The 19,796-nt window shown below is 38.9% G+C and overlaps 1 protein-coding gene and 1 long non-coding RNA gene across 2 annotated transcripts; one reads left to right on the top strand and one right to left on the bottom strand.

Annotated features, from left to right (window-relative positions):
• Positions 1-1,129: 1,129 nt before the first annotated feature.
• On the bottom strand, positions 1,130-7,717 carry LOC139934973 (uncharacterized). The gene is made up of 3 exons (XR_011785744.1): positions 7,612-7,717; positions 6,975-7,133; positions 1,130-3,484 (listed from the first exon to the last, which is right to left on the bottom strand). It is a non-coding gene; the product is annotated as an uncharacterized lncRNA (long non-coding RNA).
• A 157-nt stretch (positions 7,718-7,874) lies between these two features.
• Positions 7,875-18,277, top strand: LOC139935141 (ubiquitin-like protein NEDD8). The gene is made up of 5 exons (XM_071929614.1): positions 7,875-8,024; positions 8,138-8,155; positions 15,525-15,554; positions 16,105-16,187; positions 16,754-18,277. The coding sequence occupies exons 1-5, from the start codon at positions 8,007-8,009 to the stop codon at positions 16,839-16,841; spliced, it is 237 nt and encodes a 78-aa protein (XP_071785715.1). The 5' UTR covers positions 7,875-8,006; the 3' UTR covers positions 16,842-18,277.
• Positions 18,278-19,796: the final 1,519 nt, after the last annotated feature.

Consider the following 19,796-nt stretch of genomic DNA (forward strand, 5'->3'; position numbering starts at 1 on the left):
ATCATGATGGTCGTTACTTATAACTACGGATAACTGTGCGATATTTTTGACCGTGTACTTCGCGTTAAAATAGTCTGGCGCTAGAACTGCTTGATTGTTTAGTTGTTTACTTTGTGCTACAGGGTGCCGGACTGTCTGAAGCAACTAGAATTTTCATGCGTGTCCGAATGTTTCGACTGTGGCCGCTGGCTGCGACCGCGGCTTTGGCAGCGTCTAGCGGCCGTGGCATGACGCGGCCAACAAAAACGGACGCGGCTGTGACTTCGTGTGCCGCCCTCAAGCGGTGAAATGAGTGTTTTGCATACGTACATGTGTTGTTCGTCTGCTAATGCAAACAAACAACATGCACGATTGGACTGAGTGATGTGAACGGCGTAAATTTTGAAGTTGGGGGGGGGGGGGGGGGGGGCTCAACATTTCTCTATTTCTACCTCTCAAGTAGAATTTTAGTTTAAATCTATTTGTTGAAGTATAGTGTCATGTTTTATTTAGGGATTTCAACATTGAAAAGTGAACAATTAACACATTTTTTTTATAAACACCAAAATAAAACAACCTTTTTAAAATAAAATTATTTTGGTTGACCCATGCCCAACTGGTGTGTAATGATAATCAAGCACTGTTATACTAGATGCTTTCTGAGTCCTGTAGGAAAGAATTCACAGGCTTACTACTCCGGTGAGTTTAACCCAAGACCTCCCGCATAATTATTAGAGCAGATCTACACCAGATGTCAAGAGACCAGTTCGATAATGATGTTTATTGACAATGGGTACAGCAAACATTTTAAAATAAATGTAATCCTACCTCAGTAATTACTTAGCCTGTGGATTTTTTCCCCTGCAGAACTAAAAAACCCCCGACAGTGCTTTCATCAGTGTTCTAATATTCTTCCAAAACCTAGTATTACATCTATTTTAATTAAACAATATTGTAACAAACATAGCCAAGCAACCTCTGGTTTGGCCAGTAGGTCCAATGGGTGGGTAGGGCGATTGGGTGGGAATTGATGTGGATTACTGTGGAGCACACCCCTTGTCCCAGACTACCAATAATCACACAATCAACAATTAATTAAGACACAGGAGATAAATTTAACTTTTGAGACGTGAGGTTTATTTTCACCAGCTTTGCCTTTTATAGGCCAACATAATACAAGTTTATAGAGCATTGCCCATAGTTTAACCAATTAGGGAATAACAGTGCGAGAACACGGTCTTCACTGCGCATAATGACCGGGTTGGTGGCTGGTGCTGTTAACGGTCTTCGCACTGTTATTCCCATTAGTAAATACCTTTTTAACGAAATAAACAGCTTAAAGCCATTATACACTTTCGGTAAACAGTATTGTCCAAGTCCCACACTTCGTGTATCACAACTTATATATAAAATAACAATCCTGTGGAAATTTAGGCTCAATCGGACATCGGAGTCGGGAGAAAGTAACGGGAAAACCCACTCCTGTTTTCGCGCGTTTCGCCGTGTCATGACATGTGTTTATAACAAATCCGTAATTCTCGCTAACGAGAATTTATATTGTTTTACTGTTTTCTCAAAAAGTAAAGCATTTCATGGACTAATATTTCAAGAGAAGTCTTTCACCATTACCTTCTGTAAACCCTGTTAATTATTTGTAAATCTGTGAACTTTTTTTTTTTTTTTTCTGTACCGAAAGGGTCCAATGGCTTTAAGTGTCAATACGTCATGCTCTGTATACGATCAGTCAGTTCAAAAATTACATTGTAAACTTCGCGTGTGAAAAACCAAAAGCAAAAACATTTCACCTAACCTTATTGACTTAAATTCGTTATCACAATCGCGAGAGTGCAATACAGAAAAATATAGTGCATCTGCGTCCCATCAGCCTGGTTGGATATGGAACGCATATAAGGAAGTGCTATATTTATCTGTATTCTACTCACGCTTTTTTGATAACTTGAAACTATCATCCGTTAATACATCCCCTTGTGATCAGATTTTGACCAATCAGTACCTGGAAACTGTCCAAGGTATTTAGCAACCAAACTAAAAATCCAACTTAAAGACAATGGACACCATTGGTAATTAGTGTATTTCAACATTTGATAAAATAACAAATCTGTGAAAATTTGAGCTCAATTGGTCTTTGAAGTTGCGAGATAACTATGAAAGAAAAAACACCCTTGTCACACAAAATTGTGTGCTTTCAGATGCTTGATTTTGAGACCTCAAAATCTAGTTCTAAGGTCTCGAAATCACATTCGTGAAAAAATTACTTCTTTCTCAAAAACTGAGAGAGCTGTTTCTCACAATGTTTTATACTATCACTATCCTTGCTCAAGGCAGTCGCATTATTCACTCCGAAAAAGACGCCGTTGTAAACCCACCTGTATACACTGTGCGTGGTGCGTGTAATCACACCACACGACCCACGCGTATACAGTATCACCCTCTCCTCATTACTCGTTACCAAGTAAGGTTTTATGCTAATAATTATTTTGAGCAATAACCAATAGTGTCCACTGCCTTTAAAGAAGGTTTATAGTCGTTGGAAATGTTGACGTCGGAAATGTTGACGCATGATTCTAAAAAACACGGTTTATAGACATCATCACTAATAGACCGGCAGCCCAGAGCACTTTGGTTAAAGGAACGAGGTACCAATATTTGACGACGGGAACGTTTAGTGGATAACCTGACATAATCAGATATGGATGTCTGCCGGGGACCCCCCGCTGCATGTGGCGCATGGACCCCCAACAAAGAGGCAAAATAATGGGCTGAATCAAACATTCTAGGTACCACATGAAACCAAGTGGAAATGGTCATTACCATGATACTAAGTAAACAAAATCAACCGCCAGACAAATTTTCTGCTGCATTAGGCCTGCCAGACACCCCCTTCCGCAAATATTTAGTGTCAAATTACCTCAGATTTACATGAAACTTTGGTTAACTGTTCCACTATGGCTAAAATGAACACAAACCAAAAATTAAATCCATACTCCATGTCGTTTTTGAGATACAGCCTCTTACAATATACTAAAATCTCCCCCTTTTGGAGCTCCGCCCCCGGCCGACACCGCGCGTCGTGGTGGTATTCTTTCAAACGTTAAGCCCGTAATTTAATAACGACACCAGCTTTGCGGCTGAAAGGTGTATACTATTTAAGTTATGGCCCTTGAGTCATAATTTGGCTGCATTGGGCCTACCAGACACCCCCACCCCCGGGGTTCAACATCGGAGGAACGACCTAAAACCAAGTTGAAATTACCAAGGCCTTTTGCACTATTCTTAACACAAGACATTATCAGGCGCCGGACAAATGTTTTGCCCGGCAGACACCTCCCTTACCCGGGTTAAACAAAGGAATCACCTGAAACCAAGTAATGACCAAACACACTATTCTTTGACGTCCAGTATCAATCACCACCAGACGAACGTTTTGCTGCATTTGGCCCGGCAGACACAGCTCCCTTCCCCGGGTTAAACATCAGAGGAACCACTGAAACCAAGTTGAAATGTGACCAATACAATATTATTCTTAATACAAGTATCAACTGCCAGATATCAACTGCCAGACGAAAGTTTTGTTGCATTTGGCCCGGCAGACAACTCCCCCCCCCCCCCCCCCCCCCGGGTTAAACATCAGAGGAACCCCCTGAAACCAAGTTGAAATGACCAATAACAATATTCTTAATACAAGTATCAACTGCCAGACAACAGTTTGGCTGCATTGGGCCCGGTAGACAACTCCCCCCCCCCCCCCCCCCCCCCGGGTTAAACGTCAAATGAACCACCTGAAACCAAGTTGAAAAGGCCAATAACAATATTCTTAATAAAAGTATCAACTGCCAGACGAAAGTTTTGCTGCATTGGGCCCGGCAGACAACCCCACTCCCTCGGGTTTTAGAAGAACCGCCTAAAACTAAGTTGAAATAACCAATAACAATATTCTTAATACAAACGGAAGTATCAACCGCCAGACATTTTTATGATTCTTCATTGGGCCCGGCAGACACCTCCCCAACCCCGGGGTTAAACTTCAAAGGAACGACCTAAAACCAAGTTGAAATTACAAATAACAATATTCTTAAACCAAGGGGGTGGGGGTGTCTGGCGTGCCCAATGCACCAATTTTTTGTCTGGCGTGTTATGATACTTGTATTAAGAAGAGTGTAAATTGGTCATTTCAACTTGGTTTGAAGTGGTTTCTCTGATGTTAACCCGGGGAGGGAAGGTGTCTGCCGGGCCCAATGCAGCAAAACTTTCGTCTGGTGATTGGTACTGGTATTAAGAATATTGTTATTGGTCATTTCAACTTGGTTTCAGGTGGTTCCTCTGATGCGTAAAACCCGGTGTGGCGGTTTCAGTTTTCCGCCGTATTCAGTTTTCCGGGACTCAATAAAGCATAACAGTATTGACTTCTTTCGGTTGCTGCGCGCAGGTGTCGCATGACGCTATGTTACCGGATTTGGTCATTTCGGAAAACTGAACACGGCGGAAAGTTGAAACCGCCACACCGGGGGAGTGGGGTTGTCTGCCGAACCCAATGCAGCAAAACTGTTGTATGGCAGTTGATAATGGTGGTAAGAATATTGTTATTGGTCATTTCAACTTAATTTCAGGTGGTCCTTTGATGTTTACCCCGGGGACGGGGAGGTGTCTGTCGGGCCCAATGCAGCAAAACTGTTGTCTGGCAGTTGATACTGGTATTAAGAATATTGTTTTCGGTCATTTCAACTTAATTTCAGGTGGTTCCTTTGATGTTTAACCCAGGGGGAGGGGAGGTGTCTGCCGGGCCCAATGCAGCAAAACTGTTGTCTGGCAGTTGATACTTGTATTAAGAATATTGTTTTCGGTCATTTCAACTTAATTTCAGGTGGTTCCTTTGATGTTTAACCCAGGGGGAGGGGAGGTGTCTGCCGGGCCCAATGCAGCAAAACTGTTGTATGGCAGTTGATAATGGTGGTAAGAATATTGTTATTGGTCATTTCAACTTAATTTCAGGTGGTTCCTTTGATGTTTAACCCAGGGGGAGGGGAGGTGTCTGCCGGGCCCAATGCAGCAAAACTGTTGTCTGGCAGTTGATACTGGTATTAAGAATATTATTGTTATTGGTCATTTAAACTTAATTTCAGGTGGTCCTTTGATGTTTACCCCGGGGAAGGGGAGGTGTCTGTCGGGCCCAATGCAGCAAAACTGTTGTCTGGCAGTTGATACTTGTATTAAGAATATTGTTATTGGTCATTTCAACTTAATTTCAGGTGGTTCCTTTGATGTTTAACCCAGGGGGAGGGGGTGTCTGCCGGGCCCAATGCAGCAAAACTGCTGTCTGGCAGTTGATACTTGTATTAAGAATATTGTTATTGGTCATTTCAACTTAATTTCACTTGGGGCCTTTGATGTTTACCCCGGGGAGGGGAGGTGTCTGCCGGGCCCAATGCAGCAGTTGATACTGGTATTAAGAATATTGTTATTGGTCATTTCAACTTAAATTCAGGTGGTTCCTTTGATGTTTACCCCGGGGGAGGGGAGGCATCTGTCGGGCCCAATGCAGCAAAACTGCTGTCTGGCACTTGATACTTGTATTAAGAATATTGCTATTGGTCATTTCAACTTAAATTCAGGTGGTTCCTTTGATGTTTACCCCAGGGGAGGGGAGGTGTCTGTCGGTCCCAATGCAGCAAAACTGCTGTCTGGCAGTTGATACTTGTATTAAGATTATTGCTATTGGTCATTTCAACTTGGTTTCAGGTGGTTCCTTTGATGTTTAACCCGGGGAGGGTATATGTGTCTGTCGGGCCGCGCCCAATGCAGCAAAACATTGTCTGGCGGCTGATATTGTCTTCTGTTAAGAATTGTGCATTAGGACTATTGGTAATTTCAATTTGGTTTTAGGTTGTTCCGCCGATGTTTTACCCCGGGGGTGGGGGTGTCTGTCAGGCCCAGTGCAGCCAAATTATGAATCAAGGGCCACAACTTAAATAGCATACAATTTTTAGCCACACAGCTGGTGTCGTTATTAAATTACGGGCTCTTAACGTTTGAAAAGAATATCACCACGACGCGCGGTCGTTCGGGGGCGGAGCGCCAAAAGGGGGAGATTTTAGCATTTTTTAAGAGGCTGTATCTCGGAAACGATATGGAGTATGGATTTAATTTTTGGTTTGTGTTCATTTTAGCCATAGTGGAACAGTTAAACAAAGTTTCATGTAAATCTGAGGTAATTTGACAACTGGTGAATTTCAACCCATAGGTTTGTACACTAAATATTTGGGGGAGGGGGTGTCTGGCAGGCCTAATGCAGCAGACAATTTGTCTGGCGGTTGATATTTTTTACTAAGCATGATGTTAATGACCATTTCCACTTGATTTCATGTGGTACCTAGAATGTTTGATTCAGCCCATTATTTTGCCTCTTTGTTGGGGGTCCACGTGCTACACACAGCGGGGGGTCCCTGGCAGACATCCATATCTGATTATGTCAGGTTATCCACTAAATGTTCCTGTACTCAAATATTGGTACCTCGTTCCTTTAACCAAAGTGCTCTGGGCTGCCGCTCTATAAGGCATATAAACTGTGTTTTTACAATCGCTGCGTCAAGATATTCATTGGACGACCATCGCAAAACCGATCTCAAGGCCCTCATAACAATTCCTTTGCATCATTTTAGAGAGATTAGTAAAACATTGTCACAAAATTTATTAGCATGTACAACTAGTTTGTTACTCTGTGTGAAACTGGGCCCTAGTCATAGCTGGTTTCTGAGTAGTCGAAAACCTGACTTACAGTAGAACTTAAGAATGAACTTTCCAAATTCTGTATCTGAAGACGTAAGGACGCATCTAACCCATCCTAGGACGAGTAAGAGATAGGATAATCGTATCGCTTTGTGAAATCGGCTACTGGAGTTGTTCTGCTCCATCCATCATCATGTCATATAATACAGATGCTTTGGGTTTTTTTGGGTGGCTGTTCCTCCTGTTCTTACCATAAAGATTTTACTGGTCATCCTCGTACTCCTCCAAACACCAAAGATGACAGTACACCGGGCATGGAGAGGTCATGTCTTCATAAAAGGGCCATGATATAGGCCTACGGCTGCACATTTCATCTTCCATCCTTCCCTAGTTGAGGGGTGTTTTAATTCCTGAAGTTAAAGTATGAAAGTAATTTTCAGTTACCACCATGACAATTGTGTTTTATTTTTACCATAGCAAATATTACCAGTGAAACTGGAAAGCCCAACCAGCCCTTCAATCTCAGCTCTACATAGCTCACCAATCAGGACCCAGTTCCATGGTCCTACAGTTAACTAAAATATTCTAAGAGTAAGACCACTAACCACATTACATTTTTTACATTAACACAATTTTGCCTAAGTTTATCATGTTTATTATTAAAAACCCAATCGTTATGTCACGACTGTCTGTTCTTGATTGCAATAAACAGATGACAGGAATCCCAGGATGATGATAATTTCGTACAAAACGAAACGAGCAACGCTAGGGTAGGTTTGGGTTGTGAGTTATTGTCAACAACAAAACACACCCGAAATAGCAATACAACACGAAAAGTGTGACATAATTATCACATGTCGTCTTCTTCTTTATCTAAACATCACTTACACTTGAAGGTTTCACCTGTAGCAGCTTTAGCAGAAGTATGTAGTACAGTTTCTAGTCCCATCATAAATATATGTAGCAGTAGCACGTAGCAGCAGACGACACACCACACGCCACACACACACACTATAAACAAAATGGCGTCCCGGCCACAATCAAGTCACGTACCTCCGCTTTTGTGGCTTGAAATCTGTGACGTCACGGCCGCAGCCACGGCCGCAGCCAAAAGAAAAAAACATTCGGACTCAACTTCAAAATGGCGCGCATGCCAGCGGCCGCAGCCGCAGCCGAAGTCGAAACATTCGGACACGGCCATTTTAATCTGCCGCCGGGTTGTTCCATTTCCAGGAGATTCGACAATAAAATTCTCTGCCCGTATCGTCAAAATCAAATAAAAAATGTTGATCAAAGTAAAGGTAAGTCATTCCTTTTTTAGGTTAATACAAAAACCATTTGATGATTCTTAGTCTTTGTTCATAAACAGTATTTAAAATGTAACTATTTGTTCTTGTCTGGTTTTTTTTTACAGACGCTGACGGGGAAGGAGGTATGTATTGTGCGCCTAGCCTGGTCAAGTCGACCTATTTTTTCATTGTGGACAGGATCTTCTTTTTGTTAAAATGATAGACTTTAATGGAAAAAATTCTGCATCCTGCCACCACCTTTTCATTTGTTACAAGTATAATCTACTATAAAAAAAAAAAAATTAACAAAATAAAAATAAAAATAAATAAAACTAGACATGATTGCATTTGTGCACAAATGCAGAGCTGTTTCGTTAATAACAATTTAAATTTTGTCAACTGAATTTGAAATTTATTCTTTTTTTAAAGCAGTTATGACTAATCCAGGCTATTAAAAAAAAAATTTTTGGATTATACCATGTTCGGATAGCAATTTATTCGTTAAAGGTGCAAAAATTGAAAAAATCATAAAATATCGTGTGATGACGTCATTATGACGTCATTTCACAATTCACGAGAGCTTGCCAATATCTAACAACCTACCAAGTTTCAACATAATCGCATAATTACTTAGAGAGTTATATTAGTTCAAAAAGTGCACCTTTAAGGCCGCGTCACGTGACCCCCAATGACGTCATTGATCTGACACTTCACACATATGATGGCTGCCTGACAGTTAACGTGTGTGTAAAATTTGAAGTGATTACAAAAAACTTCACCACACACATCTTCAAAAAGTCCATTTTGACGAGTTTTCAACCTGCCGCTAGAGGGCGCTGTTGCATTTTGTGACGTCATTGGTATTTTTTTTGAACTGCCCACCCTTGCCACGCACTAACATCGTTAAAAGCAACTTCATATCTTTTTCCAATTTTGAATTAGAGGGCCACTTCCGGTTTCGACCGGAAGTAGAGGTCATGTGAGGTCACGCACACGAAACAAAATGAAGACCTTATTTATCCCTCCCCAATCCCGCAAACAGAAACCCACGGTTTGGGGCTGATTTGTTATAAATTTTCAAACATTTAAAATACAACACCTTTAAGATGACGTCACGTGACTTCTGATTATGTCATAATGACATCCTTGTTTCGCAATGATCATTGCACCAATACCTTTCATCCCTGAAAATTTCATTGCAATTGCTCTTTGGGAACATTGCAAATCAGAACTTATATGGAATTTTTCTGAAGATGACAAATAAAAAAAAAAAAAATAATAATAATAATAACTAGAGCTAAATTGCATTTGTGCACAAATGCAGAGCTGTTTCGTCAACAAAAATTTCAAATTTCTCAACTGAGTTTTAAATTTGTTGGGTATTCAAAGCAATTTTACCCAATGTGGCATAAATAAAAAATAATTTGGATTATACCATATTCAGATAGCAATTTATGTGTTAAAGGTGCAAAAATTGAAAAAATCATAAAAAATCATGTGATGACGTCATCATGACGTCCTTTAATATTTCATAAGAACTTGTCAATATCCAACAACCTACCAAGTTTCAACATGATCGCGTAATTACTTAGGGAGTTATATTAGTTCAAAAAGTGCACCTTTAAGGCCGCGTCACGTGACCCCCGATGACGTCATTGATCTGAAACTTCACACATATGATGGCTGCCTGACAGTTAACTTGTGTGTAAAATTTGAAGTGATTACAAAAAACTTCACCACAGACATCTTCAAAAAGTCCATTTTGAAGAGTTTTCATCCTGCCGCTAGAGGGCGCCGTTGCAATTTGTGACGTCATTGGTATTTTTTTTGAACTGCCCACCCTTGCCACGCACTAACATCGTTAAAAGCAACTTCATATCTTTTTCCAATTTTGAATTAGAGGGCCACTTCCGGTTTCGACCGGAAGTAGAGGTCATGTGAGGTCACGCACACGAAACAAAATGAAGACCTTATTTATTCCTCCCCAATCCCGCAAACAGAAACCTACGGTCTCTTGTGGCTGATTTGTTATAAATTTTCAAACATTTAAAATACAACACCTTTAAGATGACGTCACGTGACTTCTGATTATGTCATAATGACATCCTTGTTTCGCAATGATCATTGCACCAATACCTTTCATCCCTGAAAATTTCATTGCAATTGCTCTTTGGGAACATTGCAAATCAGCACTTATATGAAATTTTTCTGAAGATGACAAATAAAAAAAAAAAAAAAAATAATAATAATAAAAAAAACTTTAACAAAAACAAGAGCTGTTTCGCTGCGCTTCGCTACGAAACAGCTAATAATAAACTAGACATGATTGCATTTGTGCACAAATGCAGAGCTGTTTCGTTAATAACAATTTAAATTTTGTCAACTGAATTTGAAATTTATTCTTTTTTTAAAGCAGTTATGACTAATCCAGGCTATTAAAAAAAAAAAAATTGGATTATACCATGTTCGGATAGCAATTTATTCGTTAAAGGTGCAAAAATTGAAAAAATCATAAAATATCGTGTGATGACGTCACTATGACGTCATTTCACAATTCACGAGAGCTTGCCAATATCTAACAACCTACTAAGTTTCAACATAATCGCATAATTACTTAGAGAGTTATATTAGTTCAAAAAGTGCACCTTTAAGGCCGCGTCACGTGACCCCCAATGACGTCATTGATCTGAAGCTTCACACATATAATGGCTGCCTGTCAGTTAACATGTGTGTAAAATTTGAAGTGATTACAAAAAACTTCACCACACACATCTTCAAAAAGTCCATTTTGACGAGTTTTCAACCTGCCGCTAGAGGGCGCCGTTGCATTTTGTGACGTCATTGGTATTTTTTTTGAACTGCCCACCCTTGCCACGCACTAACATCGTTAAAAGCAACTTCATATCTTTTTCCAATTTTGAATTAGAGGGCCACTTCCGGTTTCGACCGGAAATAGAGGTCATGTGAGGTCACGCACACGAAACAAAATGAAGACCTTATTTATTCCTCCCCAATCCCGCAAACAGAAACCTACGGTCTCTTGTGGCTGATTTGTTATAAATTTTCAAACATTTAAAATACAACACCTTTAAGATGACGTCACGTGACTTCTGATTATGTCATAATGACATCCTTGTTTCGCAATGATCATTGCACCAATACCTTTCATCCCTGAAAATTTCATTGCAATTGCTCATTGGGAACATTGCAAATCAGCACTTATATGAAATTTTTCTGAAGATGACAAATAAAAAAAATAACAATAATAATAATAAACTAGAGCTAAATTGCATTTGTGCACAAATGCAGAGCTGTTTCGTCAACAAAAATTTCAAATTTCTCAACTGAGTTTTAAATTTGTTGGGTATTCAAAGCAATTTTACCCAATGTGGCATAAATAAAAAATAATTTGGATTATACCATATTCAGATAGCAATTTATGTGTTAAAGGTGCAAAAATTGAAAAAATCATAAAAAATCATGTGATGACGTCATCATGACGTCCTTTAATATTTCATAAGAACTTGTCAATATCCAACAACCTACCAAGTTTCAACATGATCGCATAATTACTTAGGGAGTTATATTAGTTCAAAAAGTGCACCTTTAAGGCCGCGTCACGTGACCCCCGATGACGTCATTGATCTGAAACTTCACACATATGATGGCTGCCTGACAGTTAACTTGTGTGTAAAATTTAAAGTGATTACAAAAAACTTCACCACAGACATCTTCAAAAAGTCCATTTTGAAGAGTTTTCATCCTGCCGCTAGAGGGTGCCGTTGCAATTTGTGACGTCATTGGTATTTTTTTTGAACTGCCCACCCTTGCCACGCACTAACATCGTTAAAAGCAACTTCATATCTTTTTCCAATTTTGAATTAGAGGGCCACTTCCGGTTTCGACCGGAAGTAGAGGTCATGTGAGGTCACGCACACGAAACAAAATGAAGACCTTATTTATTCCTCCCCAATCCCGCAAACAGAAACCTACGGTCTCTTGTGGCTGATTTGTTATAAATTTTCAAACATTTAAAATACAACACCTTTAAGATGACGTCACGTGACTTCTGATTATGTCATAATGACATCCTTGTTTCGCAATGATCATTGCACCAATACCTTTCATCCCTGAAAATTTCATTGCAATTGCTCTTTGGGAACATTGCAAATCAGCACTTATATGAAATTTTTCTGAAGATGACAAATAAAAAAAAAAAAAATAATAATAATAATAAAAAAAACTTTAACAAAAACAAGAGCTGTTTCGCTGCGCTTCGCTACGAAACAGCTAAAAAAACTTTAACAAAAACAAGAGCTGTTTCGCTGCGCTTCGCTACGAAACAGCTAATAATAATAAAAAAAACTTTAACAAAAACAAGAGCTGTTTCGCTGCGCTTCGCTACGAAACAGCTAATAATAATAATATTAAAAAAAACTTTAACAAAAACAAGAGCTGTTTCGCTGCGCTTCGCTACGAAACAGCTAATAATAAACTAGACATGATTGCATTTGTGCACAAATGCAGAGCTGTTTCGTTAATAACAGGTTAAATTTTGTCAACTTAATTTGAAATTTCATCTTTTTTTAAAGCAGTTATTACTAATCCAGTCTATTAAAAAAAAAAAAATTGGATTATACCATGTTCGGATAGCAATTTATTCGTTAAAGGTGCAAAAATTGAAAAAGTCATAAAATATCGTGTGATGACGTCACTATGACGTCATTTCACAATTCACGAGAGCTTGCCAATATCTAACAACCTACCAAGTTTCAACATAATCGCATAATTACTTAGAGAGTTATATCAGTTCAAAAAGTGCACCTTTAAGGCCGCGTCACGTGACCCCCAATGACGTCATTGATCTGAAACTTCACACATATGATGGCTGCCTGACAGTTAACGTGTGTGTAAAATTTGAAGTGATTACAAAAAACTTCACCACACACATCTTCAAAAAGTCCATTTTGACGAGTTTTCAACCTGCCACTAGAGGGCGCCGTTGCATTTTGTGACGTCATTGGTATTTTTTTTGAACTGCCCACCCTTGCCACGCACTAACATCGTTAAAAGCAACTTCATATCTTTTTCCAATTTTGAATTAGAGGGCCACTTCCGGTTTCGACCGGAAGTAGAGGTCATGTGAGGTCACGCACACAAAACAAAATGAAGACCTTATTTATCCCTCCCCAATCCCGCAAACAGAAACCTACGGTCTCTTGTGGCTGATTTGTTATAAATTTTCAAACATTTAAAAAACAACACCTTTAAGATGACGTCACGTGACTTCTGATTATGTCATAATGACATCCTTGTTTCGCAATGATCGTTGCACCAATACCTTTCATCCCTGAAAATTTCATTGCAATTGCTCATTGGGAACATTGCAAATCAGCACTTATATGAAATTTTTCTGAAGATGACAGATAAAAAAAAAAATAATAATAATAATAATAAAAAAAACTTTAACAAAAACAAGAGCTGTTTCGCTGCGCTTCGCTACGAAACAGCTAAAAAAACTTTAACAAAAACAAGAGCTGTTTCGCTGCGCTGCGCTACGAAACGGCTAATAAGATTAGGGCCCCTAACTAAAACTTAAATTAAAAGACAGTGGACACTATGGTCATTGTTTGTTATTATCAAAGACCAGTCTTCTCACTTGGCTTGGTGTGTATCTCAACATATGCATAAAATAACAAACCTGTGAAAATTTGTTTGAGCTCAAGCGGTCGTCAAAGTTGCGAGATAATAATGAGAAGAAAAAAGACCCTTGCCTTGTCATTTGAAGTTGTGTGCTTTCAGATGCTTGAAGTTGATTTCGTGACCTCAAATTCTAAATATATGAGGTCTCAAAATCAAATTCGTTGAAAATTACTTCTTTCTCGAAAACTAGGTCACTTCAGAGGGAGCTGTTTCTCACAATGTTTTATACTACCAACCTCTCCCCATTACGAGTAGGCCCCTAATCAAGAAAGGTTTTATGATATTATTATTTTGAGTAACTACCAATAGTGTCCACTGCTTTTAAGAAGAACAATAAAAATAGATAGGCCCTAACTTCTAACCCTAATCCTTTTTTAAATTATTTTTTAAGGTAGTTTTTGGTATGCTACAGTCGTTTGACCAGTTCGGGATCACTTTTTGAATTCACATTGTTTTTTTGTTGCAATCTCTTTGATATCTTAAACAAAAAAGTTTATCAGTTTACCTAAACATGTCATAAAACTCACCAAGTATTCACTGACGAAAAAATATTAGTTCTTTTGAAGAGGCTTTGAGAAAAGTATCGTCACCTGTTTGACCAGTTCAGGATCAGTTGAATCTATTCTGAATCAGTAGAGTGCCCTTTGTTGCAAACCCATAGTCCCATTCATAAAACTGTCTCTCAAGGACACGAAACTTCAGAGGTGTGTTGGCATGGACTTGGACTTCCTTTCTTTAGTGAATGTCATGCAAGTGTGCTCACTAGCAGCGCAAAAACCCAGCCACAAAACCCCAAAACAACAGCAAAGGCAAATGAAAAAGTGAAGCGAACCTAAAAAGCAATATTGACCCCTCCAAGTTTAATTTTCTCACAAAATAAAAAATCTACAAGAATTTGTTGAAGTAATGTTTCTCAAAATCAACTAAATAAACTTTCTACTGCAGTAGTATGATTTTACCATACTTACTGACTTCGTAAGTTAGTGCGGCACAATTTGACGCAATGAGATGTTGAGTGATCCCGAACTGGTCAAGGGTAAGCTGCCCGTCCAAAGAAGATTTTGGGATCTTCGTCACCTCAAAAAAAACAAGATGACTGCACAGTATCTACAGGAATGTCTTTTTACACATTCTTATCATTTTACATAAATATTTTTTGCCCCGGCACTCGAATTCTACAGGTAAGAAGTTTTAACAGTGTTTTTCAACCAACATTTTTAAACAAAAAAATAATAAATTTCGCAGACAACCTTCAGGAAAACAGCCATAATTTATTTGCTGATGATGTTTGGCACCTTATTTTGGGTTTGTTGGTTTAATGATTGTTAATCTTCACATTTATCAACAGAAATTGGTAATAATGAGAAGTGATATAATTATTTGGTTATTGCAAAGTTGAAGTGATCCCGAACTGGTCAATGATCCCGAACTGGTCAAATGACTGTAATATTTGTGTAATCACTGCGAAAAAACCCCAGTTCACACTTATCTCTACTTCTAACTAAGACAAAGAAAAGGGGTTTGCCCAATTGTGTTTTGGTTGTTCTGTGTTTTAACTTCATTGCACGTGAAGGAAGAAGATTGTTATTGTTAATGTTATTAGAGAGTTTGGATAATATAGGATAGTGGCTTCTTTATTAGCGTTCATATCAGTCACTTAGTAATGCTCATACATAGCGCTTCAACATTCAGGATTTTCCTGCAAGGCATGTGCTGTGGGACTACTTTTCAAATATTGCCGTTTCATGCAAGTTGCATTTTGCCAGAGAAAAATGAGGTGATATATTATTTCTTTATTTAATTTCTCAGATTGAAATCGACATAGAGCCAACAGATAAGGTAATCGAAAAAACAAAACAATTATTTTGCATTCTTCGTTCTCAGTCAAACCAACACAGTTGATCAGGTTTCTCGGACTTCCAAGCTACACAACAGCATTGTAGAATACTCTCATACCAGTATAGTTTCTTCCCAATTGTCATCTGTATCTGGAACACCCTACCAGCCACCGTGGTCTCAGCTCAGTCTTTGGAGATCTTCTGGAGCCGCCTGAATCCACTCGCCCTCGGATAGTCTACCACACCAACTTCTTTTTACTTGCATCTTGACTTCAGTTTGCAGCACATTTTGTTGATATGTGTTCCTGTGACCAGGCACATATGCGACCAAGTACAAATATACTCCTCTGGAGGGTTAGTTAGTGGAAAATAGCTAGATAAGTGATTCAAATAAGGCGTCCTTGAATTCATTACCAGAGGTATAGCAATAACATAACAATGGAGACTCCTGATTTTCACCACTGCTACAAACCCAGTACCATGCCCGCTGAGTGCAGTTTGCAAATTAAATACTGTATTTGTACTCTTTCTGTTCCTGATACGCTTTCTAGGTTGAAAGGATAAAGGAAAGAGTAGAGGAGAAAGAAGGAATACCACCACCCCAACAGAGACTTATCTTCAGTGGCAAACAAATGTAAGTTTCACCAGGGAAAGTTTCTTCCAAATAATCTTGACGCTATTGTTACTTTGATTGAGGTACTTGCAAGATGCGAAACAAGTAGCGCAAACTTGATTTGTTTAGAATGGTTGTTTCAATTTTTATCTATTTGGCCATTGCGACAAGAAAGCAACTTACAGGCAGTCATAAGAAGATAAAAATTGTAACTTTGAAACATTTGGTTTGCGGTAACACCATGTGTCTATATACTTAACTTGCTGTGTATATTTGAGAACTTGTCTTGCTCTATTCTACTACACAGAGCAGATTTTTTTGGAATTAGGGAAACTTCTAAGTTCTGAAAAGAACTGTTGTGCTTTTTAACTACTACCTGGGCAGAAGGTAGAAAGTCGGCTTGTACTACTACTTTAGCTGCAGTGGATTGAGGGGACTTCTCGTATAGACTAGCCTGCACGCGTCATCAGTAATCTGTAATTTGGATTCAAGAAAATTTGCCATTGAAAGCACCTCACATGGTGCATGGTCATAAATATAGTAAATTCACACTCATTTGTGGTTTCCTCTCCTCTTTCTGTCTTCAGGAATGACGACAAGACGGCCCAAGAGTACAAAGTTCAAGGAGGATCTGTGCTTCATCTAGTCCTCGCCCTGAGAGGGGGCTCGCTGTGACCCACTAGCATCAATGAAAGAAAAGATCAGTTAAACAGAATTTCAGTAGAAAATATCATAACTCATGCATCTGTGGCTAGAGGGCCAAGCAGTTACGTTCAAATGTTACAAGCTTTACTTGAACCAAACTCCTCAAGATTTGTAGAATCCATTGGTCCGGAATCCACTAGCCAGGAACTATCTAAGACTCAAATGTATCTGCTATCCTTTGTACATGTGAAGCTCAGCATGGTGGTTTGGCAATGCAGTACCACTTTGGTTGGATTTTCATGGATTTGGGGTTCAAAATCAAGGGCAAATTCTTGTTGCTGTAATCTCACAATGTTGTCACTGTTGAAGTATGCTAAGTAAGGCGTATTATGCAGAGCCATTTGGACATTTTTGTGAAATGCTTAAATGTGGTGGGATGTGTTTTTTTTTTTTGGGGGGGGGGAGGGGCCTAAAGAAAGGGACAACTACCGGTAATAAAATAAACACTCTAATGTTAAATGTTCAAATGTACATGTATTGCTTTGGCATCTGTGTTCTTCGTGGAATTAACTATGTCAAATGCTCAGAGGGAAGGGATTTTTTTTTTTTCAAATAGACTCGGAAAATGGGTCAACTTAAAAAAAAATGTAGCATAACATTTGCAATGTGCATGCATTTCTGTTTTTGTTTGGAGGGTCACATGTGCAGAAGTTTACCGTTCTGTGTTTTGCTTGGTATTTGAATTGGCCAAAACATTTTTTTTTGGGGGGGGGGTTTTGTTTATAAAAACAAGAATTAAAATAAAGTGCTAACCCAACTGGTATGTATCTATGACTAGTTTTTGAAAGAGGTTGGGGGGGGGGGGGGGCGTTAATGGTGTCTTAAAAAAAAATGTATCACAAATTGTGATTCACAATCGATGGCATGCTTAAAGTAATTTATTGTTAATTAAAGAGCAAAATTAAAAAGCAAAACAAAGTGTTGTATTGAAAACAAGGTTGTGAACTTTTCTGTGTAGCTTCAGTGAAACTTGCTGGACCCACACAAATGACTAGGAACTAATCCTTGACGAGATTTTTGCCATAGACCTTTTTGCAAACTCTAACTGTTGAATGAGGTGCATGCTGGTCTAGCTTGACCAGCATCGGGCCTAGAGTGTGCGTACCCAGTATTTGCAATAACCTCATGGCATGCCCAACAGTTTTCTTTTCGGTGTATGGTTCACATACATTTCTACTGTTGATTTAATATGACTAATCGACATTGTAAAAACTTAACATACTCTTTTTTTGTTTACAGAGATTTACCATGTAAACTAGACAGTCCTTTCTGTTGTGTTATGTTTAGTAGTACTGTAAGTACCACTAGGTACGAAACCTATTGTCTTATTGTTATGCAATTTTGTTGAGTTTTTTTTGCGACTTTTGTTAATTAAATTATTTAACAAAATACTCTTGATTGTCCGACATTCTTGTTTAAGTTTTTGTTATTATCCATAGTATAAAGGCATGTCCAAAATGGCAACTTCGGCTACAGCTATGGCTAGATCAGCCGTCTGTCAGTGTTGAAGAATAGGCAGATATGCGTGATCTAGCCGTAGCTGTAGCCAAAGTCGCCATTTCGGAAAAAGCTTTATTGTGTTTAGTTATGTAGATTTCTGAGGGTTTTAAACCGAGGCGGCCACCGACCGATGCACCCTATGATGGCCGGCTCCCAACACTTTGGCCTTAAAGGGAAGGTACACGTTTGGCAATTGTCAAAGACCAGTGTTCTCACTTGGTGTATCTCAACATAACCATAAAATAACAAACCTGTGAAAATTTGAGCTCAATTGGTCATCAAAGTTGGGAGAAAATGATGAAAAAAAACACCCTTGTTGGATGAATTTGTGTGCTTTCAGATAGGAATAAAATACTTCTAGCTACAAGTATTTTAATATTTTAGTGAGAAATAACCCCTTTTTCAAAAACTAGGTTACTTCAGAGGGAGTCGTTTCCCACAATGTTTTACACAACCAACAGCTCCCCAATGCTCAAAACCAATTCAGTTTTTGAGCTAATATTTGTTTTAAGTAATTACCAAACGTATACCTTCCCTTTAAAGGTGGCATTCACAATGCTTCATCAGGCTGAGGATCTGGCAGTGCCCACGGTCAAAAACTGAAATGTTAAATACTTTTTTAGTGGAAGGGCCTTGGGGCAAGTACAATAAGTGCATCTTCGCTTAAAAATATAGCCTGTTGCCATGGTTACAGCCCTTTCAGGCATTTAAAGGCAGTGGCCACTATTGGTAATTACTCAAAATAATTATAAGCATAAAACCTTTCTTAGCGACGAGTAATGGGGAGAGGTTGATGGTATAAAACATTATGTGAGAAACGGCTCCCTCTGAAGTGCCATAGTTTAGGAGAAAGAAGTAATTTTCCATGAATTTGATTTCGAGACCTCAGATTTAGAACTTGAGGTCTCGAAATCAACCATCTAAACGCACACAACTTCATGTGACAAGGGTTATTTTTCTTTCATTATTACCTCGCAACTTTGATGACTGATCGAGCTCAAATTTTCACAGGTTTGTTATTTTATGCATATGTTGAGATACACTAACTGTGAAGGCTAGTCTTTGACAGTTACCAGTAGTGTCAGGAGCAAAGATGAACCAGTGTCCAATATTGTTCTGTGGACCCCTAAGCATGGGAGGAGGAAATCTGGTAGAACGGCAATAACTTACACTGACATTCTCAAAATGGACACGTGACTTGAATCAACAGATTTCAAGTCAGCAATGGGGGACAGGAAGGCTTGGGGAACCATTGTGATTCGACGACACCACTCGACTTAAGCAAGCAAGTAAGCAAGTAGTGTCTACTGCCTTTAAAGCCATTATACACTTTCGGTGAACAGTATTGTCCAAGTCCCACACTTCGTGTATCACAACTTATATTATAAAATAACAAACCTGTGAAAATTTAGGCTCAATCGGTCA

This window comes from Asterias amurensis, chromosome 3 (genome assembly GCF_032118995.1).
Source record: "Asterias amurensis chromosome 3, ASM3211899v1".
In the NCBI taxonomy this organism is placed as follows: Eukaryota; Metazoa; Echinodermata; class Asteroidea; order Forcipulatida; family Asteriidae; genus Asterias; species Asterias amurensis.

Coding starts and splice junctions, on each gene's coding strand:
- LOC139935141 (XM_071929614.1), top strand. Junction 15,555..16,104: donor ACATAGAGCCAACAGATAAG/GTAATCGAAAAA, acceptor TACGCTTTCTAG/GTTGAAAGGATAAAGGAAAG. Junction 16,188..16,753: donor ATCTTCAGTGGCAAACAAAT/GTAAGTTTCACC, acceptor TTCTGTCTTCAG/GAATGACGACAAGACGGCCC.